At 35.1% G+C, this 13,278-nt stretch overlaps 1 protein-coding gene across 1 annotated transcript in view; it reads left to right on the top strand.

Annotated features, from left to right (window-relative positions):
- The window catches only part of LOC102252516 (disintegrin and metalloproteinase domain-containing protein 18-like), a 79,026-nt gene that overhangs the window by 34,298 nt on the left and 31,450 nt on the right, over nt 1-13,278 (top strand). The window contains exons 12-14 of the mRNA XM_005856514.2: nt 1,817-1,912; nt 4,040-4,238; nt 7,873-7,978. Of these exons, the coding sequence (XP_005856576.2) occupies nt 1,817-1,912; nt 4,040-4,238; nt 7,873-7,978 (401 nt within the window). The remainder of the gene's footprint in view (nt 1-1,816; nt 1,913-4,039; nt 4,239-7,872; nt 7,979-13,278) is intronic.

The following is a 13,278-nucleotide window of genomic DNA, read 5'->3' as shown; positions in this document are numbered from 1 at the left end:
GGTGGTGGTGGGAGCCTCTCCTGCCTCCTCAGCAGCACTAAGGATGTCAGACTGCAGCTTAGTCCTGCTCCCTGCTGGCAAGTTGACATCCTCCAAAGGCTCCTGGGCTGCCAGAGGGATGTCTGACTGCCAGCTTAGGCCCAATTTCCCAGGGAGCGGGCCTAAGCCAGCAGGTGGTCATCTCCCGAGGGGTCCCATACTGCAAGAGGACACAGGCCAGGCTGAAGGACCCCCCCCCCAAGTGCACAAATTTTTGTGCACCAGGCCTTTAGTATTATATATTCAATATAGAACTAAGATATGAAAATGGGGACAAATTGGATATATGAATCACTTTCCCACACCTCTTCAATTGCAAAGATAAGTCATGGAAACCTGGTTTGCACACACTGTTCCTGATTATCCCAGCAGAGAGATTTTAAATATATAGGCTAAATAAATTCATTTTTCTACACAATTTAATGTCTAACTCATATGACCTCACTCTCTTTTTTCCCTACAAACTTTTCCTGAATTTGGTTCACATTTTTCCATCTCTTGTGGGTTGCAAGAATGTCAAAACATTATAATATTTCTGTCTTAATCATTCACAATATTCCTATATTTTCAAGTTTCTATTTGCTCCCTTCTAAATATAGGTATCCAGGCTACTATAGTTCCATCAACCAAATATTCAAAGCATGCTATTTTCAACATATAGGACCACATATTTTGTCTACTTTAATATCATTAATGTATAATATTTAACAATCCCCCTCTACTTAAATATAATAAAGTTTTTCCATGATTAAACCCCACAAGTTACTTCAATTTGTGTTGACCTACAAAAATAACTGACCACCACTTGTTTACATACTATTAAACTTTTTTTTAACTATCTCTTGTCCTCCAAAATAACATGGGGATATAGATAGGAAAAATAGTCCATATTGTAACAATCATGTATGGTGATAGAAGATTACTAGATTTATTATGGTGATCACATATGATGGTATATGTCAAATCACTATGTTGTATGACTAAAACAATTATGATAGTGTATGTTGACTATACTTTAATAACAAATAAGTTTTAAAACATTTATATGGTTTTAAGTTAAAAAAGATAAAATCAAATTACTGTCCTGAGATTTTATACTTAATGATGAAATAAGTAAAGATGCCTAAAATGTGCTGCCAACATGTTAATATTCTAACAAATAGTAAATTAGAAAAAAGTGTTTAGAATGTAATAATGCTTCAAAATTTTATAAATAAATGCATTTACATGGAAAAATAGTTTTTTAACATCATTGTAATTATGCCATTTACCTTGTAAAAATATATATGTATTGACATATCTTGTTTTATTTATTTCATTATAGTAAAACATAACACATGGTTAATATACTAAATATATTTTTATTATATATATTGTCTACCTCTACTAATTTTATTCACAAAGGTAAATTTTACTAAACAAATTACTAAAAAGGCAATAGGGGAAAGTTTTCTTTTGAAAACTCACCCTTTTTCTCCCCAAAGATGTATTTCCATGTTGGCAGTTAAATTAATTACCAACTTAATTACTTACCAATTTATTAATAATTATAAATACTTAACTATCAAACATTTTACTAATATCACTGATCAACTGCTGTTTTAGATGTTATTTATTTAGTTCTTATAGTTGGATATGCCTTTGGATATTCCTGGCTATCATATAGTGCAAAATTGAAAAATTGAACACAGAAGAGTGTTAAATAGAAGTTGAGATTAAGAAAAAAGAACTGTTAAATGGCTGAACTAGAATAATATTTTTTCTTCTGAGATTTTAGGAATGCCAGTTTAAGAAGTGCTGTGATTATAACACATGTAAACTGAAAGGCTCAGTAAAATGTGGTTCTGGACTATGCTGTACACCAGAATGTCAGGTAAGTTTCCAATCTTTATTAAAAGGGAATTGAATGTGATAATAGCAAGCTATGTTGATTGAATTAATGTAGAATTGATGAAAGACTGTCAAAGTAATTCAGTGGAACAAAATAATGCATAAATAACCACAAGCATGTAAAGAAAACTTCTGTGAAATAAAGAAGGCATCTCGGATTGGTACTGATTATTCTCTCGTGTTGAAAACACAGTTTACCATCTTCTAAATTAAGCATACAAAGAGTAGAATAATCATATACATTACTATGTCAAAAACTCAAGTCAAGAAAATTATAAAGTCAAATAAATAGTAAATTATTAATTGTGAAAATTATAACATGAATAGCAGACAAGTTTGTAGCATAGAGAATATGCAAAGAATGCTCACATATTGATAACTAAAAGGCAAATCACAGAGAGAGAGAGAGAGAGAGAGAGAGAGAGAGAGAGGCAAATAGAGGGCCCAGGCAATTTACAACAATGTAAATACAATTGTTTAATGTGTACATTGCTCTTTTTCAGAAACTAAGGTAAACCTAAATAAAAATAATAATGCCATATCATAAAGCAGACATCCAATAGCAATCTTAAATTTAGCAATGTCAGATATTGGCTAAGGAATGGGAACGGATATTTCTGGATATTGTTCATGGAATTTTGAATTTCTATAATTCCTTTATGAATATTTTCATATCTTTGAATAGAGTATAAGTTATCAAATTAAGTGATTACCATCATTATCTCTTTTATTTATGTATCTATTCTATAATCATACACATGTATGGAAAGCTGAGGGGAAAATATTAATTACAGGACTGTTGGCAATAGCAACTCATAAAGGCAAATTTAATATTTATTAGTATTGGAATGGTTACATAAATTACTTTATATGTGCAAGAGTTAATAAATGCAAGCTAAATATACATTCAATAATATGATATTTCAAGATATATGTTTGAATAAAGAAGTCCCATAATGAAAAATATTTTATAATTCCAATTCTGATAAATTATATCATAAATATTTCATATATTTTACCCATATTTTAAATTAAGATACAATGTCTTAAAGTGAAGTTATTTTAGTGAATACTTCTAAGTTATTATTGTAAACATATTCAGTCTTGTAACTAGCACCACAATCAAGGGATGGGAGATTTCAATATCACTTTCCAAAAATCCCTGTGTCCTTTTGTAGTTAATCCATACCTTTACCCATAGAACTGTTGGCAATAATGAAATTATTATAATGAAATCTGGTAACTACAGATCTGTTTTCCACATCTCTAATTTTGATTTTGAAAGAATATAACATAAATCAATCATATAATATGTGTAAATATTGTCATTAGGCATCTTCGTATAAAACATTCGAGATTCAATCACATTGTGGTATTTATCAGTTCACTGCTCTTTTGTTGCTGAATAGTGTATATAATATGCATAACCCATGGACACAGACAATAGGGTGGTAAAGGCCTAGGGCAGGGACAGGGGCAAGCTAGACAAGGTCAATGGGGAAAAAAGAGGATATATGTAATAATTTCACCAATAAATATTTTAAAACATTTAAAAATTTTTAAAAAAAGAAAATAGAATCAGTCCGGAGTGTCTATGGTAGGAGCTAAGGCTATGGAAGTCTTGTACATATTCGTAAGACTATACGAGAACAAACTCTCTAGGAAGAACTCTATGCTCATTATAAAGCTCTATGGTTTTAACTTTCCCTTAACTTCCTCTTCCTTTGGATAAATACCTCTCCAATTTGTCTTACTGGGTAAAGTGTGTGCACCTGGCTTGTCATGTCTGCAGGTGCTGGGTTGCAATCCATTCTTTTTCCCAAATAAGTCCTTTTTTGGTGACAAAACACCTAGTAAATATTAATTTTCTGTCATCACCTCTCAAAATAGAACACAAAGCAGTTTGCAAAGTATCCTTTTGAGACAGTCTTCATAATGAACACTGGTACTGTACCTACTATTTCCTTCTGAAAGCTAACTGCCTTGGTTACCTAACTGTGACTCCCTCAAGTATCATTGATCAGGCATATTTAATCTGATAAAACTCTCCAGTAAATAATTGAAGATAGGCATTTACAGATCATGATATTCTTTTTCTGTTTTCTCCTAGATATCAGTAGCAGGCACTCCATGTAGAAAGAGTGCCGATCAAGAGTGTGATTTTACAGAGTACTGCAATGGAACTTACAGTGACTGTGTTCCTGACACTTACGCATTGAATGGCCACGTGTGTGGTTTGGGAACTGCATTTTGCTATAAGGGACGATGCCAAACTACTGATTATCAGTGTGCCAACATATTTGGAAAAGGTGTTGCTCTTTCTTGTATATATATTTTACTTCAAAATTGGATCCCTCTATAAGATAAAATACATGTCACATAACTCAAGAAGTGGAAAAGCCTGAATCACAATCTCAGTAAAAACTAAATTTGAATTAAAGAAGGTTATTTTTTTAGAAATGTTTGAGGTTTTCCCATGATAGTATTGTACTATTTTTTTTCACGGTTTGATTTTTGTATTTGGTAATTAACTACCAGGGTAAAAATTGTGTTTACAACTCCTAATTTACATGGAGCTTAGAATGGCAAGTCAGTAAATCTTGAATTTTTACTATAATAAGGGCATACTCCTACTTTAATAAATAAATAAATATTCGACCCAGAAATGAGTTAGTTGACATTTGACATATTTTTAGTTCTAATTAAAATAAAGATGTTTAGGTAAGATTTAGCCTTTCGTGTGTGTTTACTTCTCCTATATATGCTCTGATCTCCACAAAACTTACCCAAATAGGTCAAAATTTTGATCTTGTGATGCAGTTCGTTCCTATTTTATTCATTTATTTGGTTCCTATCTAGAGCAAGCATTTTTCTTTCTTTTTTTAATTACATTTAGTGGAGTGACTTGGTTAATAAAACTATACAGTTTTAAGTGTACAACTCAATAAAACACCAACTATATACTGCACTGTGTGCTCACCACCCAAAGTCGAGTCTCTTTCCATTCCTCCCTTTTGTCTTCTTTCACATTCCCCCACTTTCCTTTTCCTCTGGTCAGCATTGTTTCTTGTTCTTATTTTACCAAAAACTATATGATAGGAGGTTGTTCTAAATCAGTCTAATATATGAGTTATATGAATTAACAAATAGTTTAATTTAAATTTTGCTTTAAGTTAATTTATACCTTTAAAGGAATTATAGACGTTTAATTAATCATATTTTTCCAGTAAAAATATATATACTGAATGTGTATGTGCAGAGAGTTGGTAATTTTCAACAAGAGGAACATAGTCACATGGTTAACGTACTCATGGAGCTTATGATGAAGAGATAAAGACAGTGCATATGTAAACACAAAACAATATAAAAATTCTTTCGCTAAGTGTAGTTTAAAGTTTAAATAAAAAAAGAACGCTAAAAGAAAAGTAAGGTGTAGTGGACAAGGAAAATACTTCCAGTTGTCATTATTCTTCAGCTGTCTGCTTAATCCTTCAGAATTGTCTCAACTGCACAGACACACCTCACCCACCTTCCCAGAGAAACACATATCCAGGCCTAGACATTTTGGCCCAATCAGGCACAAATGAGGCCCAGTTCACATATTAACATGCTACTTATGCTCCAGAGCTACACATGGGGTTAGTCAACTACCCCAAGAGGATGACTGACATCAGTATGTATTACAAGATTTTTAAAAACAACAACAACTAATCACGTGGCAGCCTCAGCTGTGAGAACTTGGCCACGTCATTGACCCTCGCTGAGCCTCATTTTCTTGTCTGTAACTGTGTGGCTGGCATGGCTCAGTGGTTGAGTGTCAATCTATGAACCAGGAGTTCACCAGTTTGATTGCCGGTCAGGGCACATGCCCAGGTTGCAGCCTTGATTCCCAGTAGGGGGGCATGCAGGAGGCAGCCGATTAATGATTCTCTCTCATCATTGATGTTTCTATCTCTCTTTCCCTCTCCTTCCTCTTTCTGAAATCAATAAAAATAAATTAAAACAACAACAACACAAGGCCAGATAGTAGTGTTTGACTGCTAGAAATAAGATAGATAAAATCCTATATAATGCAAGGCTAATATGCAAATCGACCAAACTGCTGAATGACCAGTCGCTATGATGCACACTGACCACCAGGGGGCAGACACTCAATGCAGGAGCTGTCCCCTGGTGGTCAGTGCGCTCGCACAGGGGAAGCCCCCCTCAGCCAGAAGCTGGGCTCATGGCTGGTGAGCACAGTGGCGGTGGCAGGAGCCTCTCCCGCCTCCGCAGCAACAGTAAGAATGTCCGACTGCAGGCTTAGGCCCACTCCCCTGGGGGAACGGGCTTAAGCCGTCAGTCAGACATCCCCTGAGGGCTCCTGGATTGCGAGAGGGCCTCTAGTTATTTTAACAAGGAATAGCAGACATATACCTGGTCTATAGATAGACAGGAAGATACTTCATACAATATCATTTCTATTCTATGTGTTCTGTGGGCAACCAACAATAATAATCTTATGTCCAAATTCTAAAGCTAAGACAATTTTCAGAATCAAAACTCATTGACTTAAGGGGAGTTAAGGGCCCCAAAGGAAAACTCTACAACACCTTAGACAATATTCATGTTAACAATGCCCCTAGTGTATCCACAAATGACCTACAATTATTTAACTGGCTTATCTGTTCACTGGGGAAAGAGAAATACCCAAACATTTTGGAAACTGGTGGACAAAAAGTCTGAATTAATGTGGATACCCAGAAACTCAGTGTCATCATGGTCTCTCTGTGACAGTGAGGACTTATAGGGGTCAGGGAATAGAGTTCTTAGCAAGTTTCAGTTTACATTGGTTCTACTAGCCCCACAAATTAATTTGGTATTTACTTCTCAGTCCTAGAATTTTGTAGGAGAAAGCCTCCGTAACTGTCCTTTTTCAGAAATTAGTGCTACCTTCAAAGATTTAAAGGATGCAGAGTTGATTGGCTATATAATATATACATTTAATTACTCAATCTGATCCTTGCATAAACCAGATAGTCCTTGAAAGATAATAGTAATCTACTGAAAATGCAGTAAAGTGGTAGATTAAGTAATTGTATCCACTGTGCCAGGTGTGATATTATGCTAGCGCAGATTAGCATGGCCTTAGATATGTGGTATTAGGATAGTCATTGACTTTGCAAATATATTCTTATCTATGCCAATTTGAAAAGAGAATTAGAAAAAGTTTGCTTGCAATAGATAATAGTATTAATTTTGAGTTTTGCTTCAGGGCAATGTTTATTCAGCCATAATGTAATTGAAGACATTTGTACGTCCCAGAAAGTATCACATTGATCCAGTCCAACAACGATTTTGTACTAATCTTGCTAAATAAGCAAAGTATAACTAGAATGTGGGTGGTCTAAGACATGTGCTACAAAGAGCAGTAAGTTAACCCTGGAAATATTCAGGAACAGTCATATCAGTAAAATTTTCAGGAGTCCAGTTGTCAGAGGCATGATTTGACATCCCCTACAAAGTAGAAGACAAACTGCATCTTATATGTACTATGACAATGGAAGAAGTACAAATCCTTTGTTTCTTGGGGAAAATCTGGGAGTTAAAATTCCTTTTCAATTGTATGGTGCTGTGCCACAGGTTTTTGCTTATAAGTGACATGTTTCAAATCTCTCATTTCATTAAACAGAGAAATTATCAAGTCTGATACCCTTTGGGCAAAGAAGTATGCATGACCACAGGGAAGGAAAGCAATTTGTTTTTAACAACAATATAATTTACTACAATAGATATAATCTTTTTGCTTTCTATTAGGTAAAACAATTGACAAGGTAAATATAGGGGGGAAAGTATAATCAAGATCACGATATTTTGATTATTCAATAAGCAATTCATTAGCTTTTTATTGACAAAACTTTTAAATTGAATTAAAAATAATAACCAATGTGTTTGCATTTTAAGGTGCTGAAGGTGCTCCATTTGCCTGTTTTGAAGAAATTAATTCTTTTCGTGGTAGATTTGGAAACTGTGGTTTTAAAAATTCACAACCATTACCTTGTGAACCAAAGTATGTATATAAAAATGATTGTTTCATAAAATTCTGTATTTCTTGTCAAGAGACACGAATAATAATGGACAGTAAATCATATCGCAGGAGAATATTTTGAAACAACATTATATGTATTTTCCTTCTATATAATTCAGTTTTCTACTCCCCTTATTTTTTCTCTGATACTGTTCAATTAATGAGTCTAGATTAAAAGAAAGCTGAAGCTTTTTATCAGAGGAAGGAAGTGGATGCAAACTGCCAAAAACAAAAACAAACAAAAAACAGGAATTGATGCTACATGTTGAGAATTAAAATGGAATTTTTATTAAGTCAATGCATGATAGTGATCATAAAGCAAGTGTTTTGACTCAAAATACATGATTATATGAACAATAGCTTCTTTGTTTTCACAATATTGATATATAAAATATGGCAGTACCTATGAATAGCTGAATATGTAGTTCTGGAATAAGCTATAGAATAAAAGGAATTATGAAATCCAATAAAGAAAGTGCCTACCCCACAACAACACTTCCTGAATTTCATAGGAGTATTAAAAATAAAAGAATCACAAAATTAGTAACAGACAAGAGGTTGACCAAGCTGAGTAACTTAATAACTAAAATGAAATCTATATATATAAAAGCCAAGTAACCGGAATGATGGAACAACCAGTCACTATGATGTGCACTGCGGTGGCCGCCCAGCCCCATCCCTGATTGCCCCACCACTCTGATTGGGGGTGGGGCCGGCCAGACAACCCCAGTGGCCCCTTTCCCTGGCCAGCCTAGCCCCAATCGCCCCCATCAGGGTGGGCTGGCCAGACCCCACCCATGCACTAATTCATGCATTGGGTCTCTAGTATTCAATAAAGAGGTTCAACAGAAGACTTGATCAAGCAGAAGAAGGGGTTAATGAACTAGGAGTCAGGAGAGTAAAATTCAAACAATCAGGAAAAGAAAGAGAGGGAGAGAGAGAGAGAGGAGAAGAAGAGAGAAAATGAAAGGAGACAAGAGGAAAGGAAGAAAGAGAAAGAAGAAAAGGAGGAAGTGGGGAAGGAGAGAAAGAGAATAGAAAGAAGAGAAAGAAAGAAAGGAAGAAAGAAAGAAAGAAAGAAAGAAAGAAAGAAAGAAAGAAAAGAAAGAAAGAAAGAAAGGGAAAGAGAGAGAGGGAGGGAGGGGAGGAAGGAGGGAGGAAGGAAGGAAGGAAGGAAGGAAGGAAGGAAGGAAGGAAGGAAGGAAGGAAGGAAGGAAGGAAGGAAGGAGAGAGAAAGGAAAGAAGGAAGGAAGGAAAGAAGAAAGAAAGGTGAAGAATGAAGATAGCTTAAGGAACTTATAGGACACCATCAATAAGAGCACAATACTCATTATAAGGGTACCAGAAGAAGAAAGAGAACAGGACAGAAAGCTTATCAAAGAAATCATTACTAAAAGCATTAACATTCCTAACCTGGGGATAATAATTCCCAGGAATACTAGAGAAACCAAATAAGAGGAATTCAAAGTCACCCACATAAAGACACATTAAAATTAAAATTTTAAGGGTTCAAAACAAAAAGAGGATCTTAAGATCAGCAAGACCACACACATAAGACAATCATATTTTTAAGTAGACACTTTGAAGAGAAAAAAGGTGCTCAACAAATCATCTGGAAAATGCAGATCAACCGCAAATGAGATATCAGTTCACATTTGTTAGAATGGATATTATAAAAAAGACATTAGATAACAAATACTAGCAAGAATGTGGAGAAAAGAGAATCCTTGTATACTGCTTGTGGAAATGTAAACTGGTATAGCCTCTATAAAAACAAATAAAAGTTTGCTGAGGAAATTGAAATAAAACTAACAGCAATTGATTCAGCAATTCCACTTCTAGCTATATACCAAAAGGAAATGAAATAAGTATTTTGAAGATATTTTATTGCAGCTTCACAGTAGCCACAGTATGAAAACAATCTAAGTGTCCATTAATGGATGAATGGATAAAAAAATATTGGTATCTTTCTAACGGAATATTACTCAGCTTGTAAAAAGAAGAAAATCATGTGATTTGTGGCAACATAGATGAACCTGGGAGCAGTATTCTTAGTGAAATAGCCAAACAGAGAAAGACAAATACCGGTTAGTATCACTTACATGTGGAATCTTAAAAAGAATAAGTCAAATGCATAGAAACAGAGAATAGAAAAGTGGTTGCCAAAGGGAAATAGAAAGAGGTTGGTAAAATGATGCGAATTTTCAGCTATCCGATGAATAAGGTCTGATGATCTAATGTACAACATTGTGACTATAATTGACAACACTGTATGTTATATATTAGAAATTTGCTAAGAGAATAGAAAAATGTTCTCTCACACACACACACACACAAACAGGATAAAATGTAAAGTGATGAATGTGAATTAACTAGATGTGTGCTATTCTTTCACAATGCATACCCATATCAAATCATCACTTTTTACACTTTAATAACTATCTTATAATTTTGTCAACTATCTATAATAATAAGAGCATAATATGCTAATTAGACTGGACAGCCAAACAACCCTCCGGACGACCTTCTGGACGAAGCCGGGGCTGTGGGGGCTGGGACCCTTGCATGAATTTCGTGCATTGGGCCTCTAATACCTCAATAAAGCTGGAAAAAATAGTAGCAAATATGTTATAGAGGTCTACTATAAACATAGTTTCTGTGGCTAAAACTATGGTATTCTCTACTTAAAATTTGCTATGCAGGTAGATCTTATGTTGAATGTTCTTACAGCAAAAATAATAATTGTTATAATACAAAGGGTGGAGGAGACTTTGGAAAGTGATTGATATGTTTATGTTCCTGATGGTACTGATGGCTTCACAGTGTGTACTTGACCCCAAACTCATCAAGTTGAATACAGTAAGTGTGTACAGCTTTTTAGAGATCAGTTATACCAAAACGTGGCTTAAAAATAGAAACAGAGCCCAATTCAAAAACTAAGAGAGGAGAACAGAATATAAAAACACTCAGATAAGGTCAAGTGATCCAAGGAGAAGCAGGACTTTCTTTTAACCTCCAAGACACAGTCAGGAAAAATTGTTGAATTCTTAGGTAGGAACCACACTCAACGTGGTTAAAAACAACGTGGTTCCTTTGTGGAGATTTTTGAAGATTATAAATGTCTGGAGAAGGTGGCTAGCTGGATGGGACTAAGATAGCATTCACCTGTCACCACATAAATTTACTATATATTAAGTATGGCATGTAGAGAATGCAGAATTTTCCAAATACCTCGGCACAAGAAGAATAATGGATTGAAAGAGAAGGTCTGGAATCATAAAGTGAGTGCTGATGAGGGGAAATCTCACGAGGAGGCCCTGTATAATCTCTGAAAGACAAGGAATAATCAGCCACACCTGTATTAGATAACAATACAGAACACCAGTCATCGGGCAGATCTGCTACACTACAGTGGATGCCAACAAAGACGGGAGATGGTGGTTGCTGGGGTTCTTGTCCCAGCATCAAGAAGGGTTCAGGAATCTGGAGAAGGCTGTGCGTAGATGTTAAATAAGAGTCCAGAGACTAATAAAGAGTCTGGAGACAAGATATAATTTTGAAAGGCATTTGGGGGTCAGAGGAGCTCTAAAGGAGCAGCTAAGTTCTAAGGTCTTAAGTCTAAGATCTCCTAAGTCTTCCCATCCCCAGGACCCATGCTTTTTATTAACACAACTTGTCCTGAGGCGAGGCAGAGATATACACTTCAAAGGGTATACAGAAACATTGTCAGAATGGGGGAATTAGCCTACGGCTGTTCAGGTGTTTGGCCAATAGGAGGCAATAACATGTAGATTAAGATGCCTTTTAGATGTCTGGCCTTCCAGCAATAAGTTTAATATATCCTATTTAGGTTTGGGGAAATGCCTTCAGCCATTCCCAGATGCAGGCCTGCTGTCATGCTGGAATTGGTCTCCGGCAGGTGGTAAACCAGACATACTTCTCTCTCCTGCGTGACCAGGGACATGTCTACTGCCCTGGGCCTAAGATTACCTATGAAAGAAGGAAAAAGAAAGGTGGACGGTACTATAAAATTTAGCAAGCATGACTTATCTGGACTTCATCTGAGCTGATGATAGTACATGACTTTTCCTGAAATAAAATCACTAAAAGTGACTGGAATTCAATAGCATAATTTATCTGCTCTAAGTGGATTGTGATCCCTTTTCAGAAGAAAAAGCAGTACTAAGAATTCAACCACAAATGCAAAATTTGAGTGAGTGGACTTTGGAGAAAGAGTTTGTGTACCCCATAGCCACCCTGGAAAGAGACCTGCCATTCAAAGATGGTTTAAGATGTAATTCATAGAAACAGAATGGAGCCACAATTAAAATACATAAATATCTAGATCTGAGAAACTAGAAAAAATATGTGGTAAGGAGAGAAGCTTGGAAAGAGATTTAGGTTTTGGCTCCCAATCTCATTTCAATCTTCACTTAATAATGTCGTTAAGCTAATTCCTGCAATATTAAAGAATCCAAAATGATCTTTTAAGACAAATGAATTAATTCCCTAAGTGGATAAATTTCCTAAGAGGAGACTTTTGGAAAAATAATCATGAAATGTTCAACAGACCATATCAATACCTAAGAAATTGTTGTTTCCATTGAGGATGAGAGTTGATAGAGCTGAGTGATTCCAAGAGCAAGAAATAACATAGATTATTTCCAGGCCACAGACTAGAAATTTTATAAGCCTCTTAGAGAAGCCAATGTTCTATCCAATGATAGATTATAAATGGCAAAATAAACTGTGTATGGGACAGCCTTTGGTGTATGATGGTATAAAGGAGATTTAAACATTTCTTAATTCTCAAGAGAGGAGTACAGAACTATTGAAAGTATCAACAGGTTGGAATAATCTTGAGATAAAAATAAAAAGTCTGTATAAAACAGAGCTGCCCTGAGTAAAGATCATAATCAGAGGAGGCTCTAATGATATACAAAGAGTAAATAAAGGCAATCAGCCACTCGTAGAAAATCTTGAGTAACAAATGACCAGACTGGTCAAGCTATAGCAAAGTGAGGACAGGTGATGAATTTCCCCAAAAAATGTAATAAAATATGATGATTGCTCTAATACAACTGGAGGCTAGACAACAAATTTTATTTCTGAAATAGGAAATGACATCACCTCTATACATCTGAGCTGTGTGTACTTTTCAATTCTGCTGCAATGCTAATTAATTAAATTGCATTCAGTTCTGCAATAAAGATGTTATTTTGACTTATTTTTTCTGGCTTTATACCATCAATTAAATAACATTTATGCTACTACCCATGTAA

This window comes from Myotis brandtii, unplaced genomic scaffold, assembly GCF_000412655.1.
Source record: "Myotis brandtii unplaced genomic scaffold, ASM41265v1 scaffold103, whole genome shotgun sequence".
Lineage (NCBI taxonomy): Eukaryota > Metazoa > Chordata > Mammalia > Chiroptera > Vespertilionidae > Myotis > Myotis brandtii.
The sequence above is the reverse complement of the archived record's forward strand: the minus strand, read 5'-3'. Positions and strand labels throughout refer to the sequence as shown.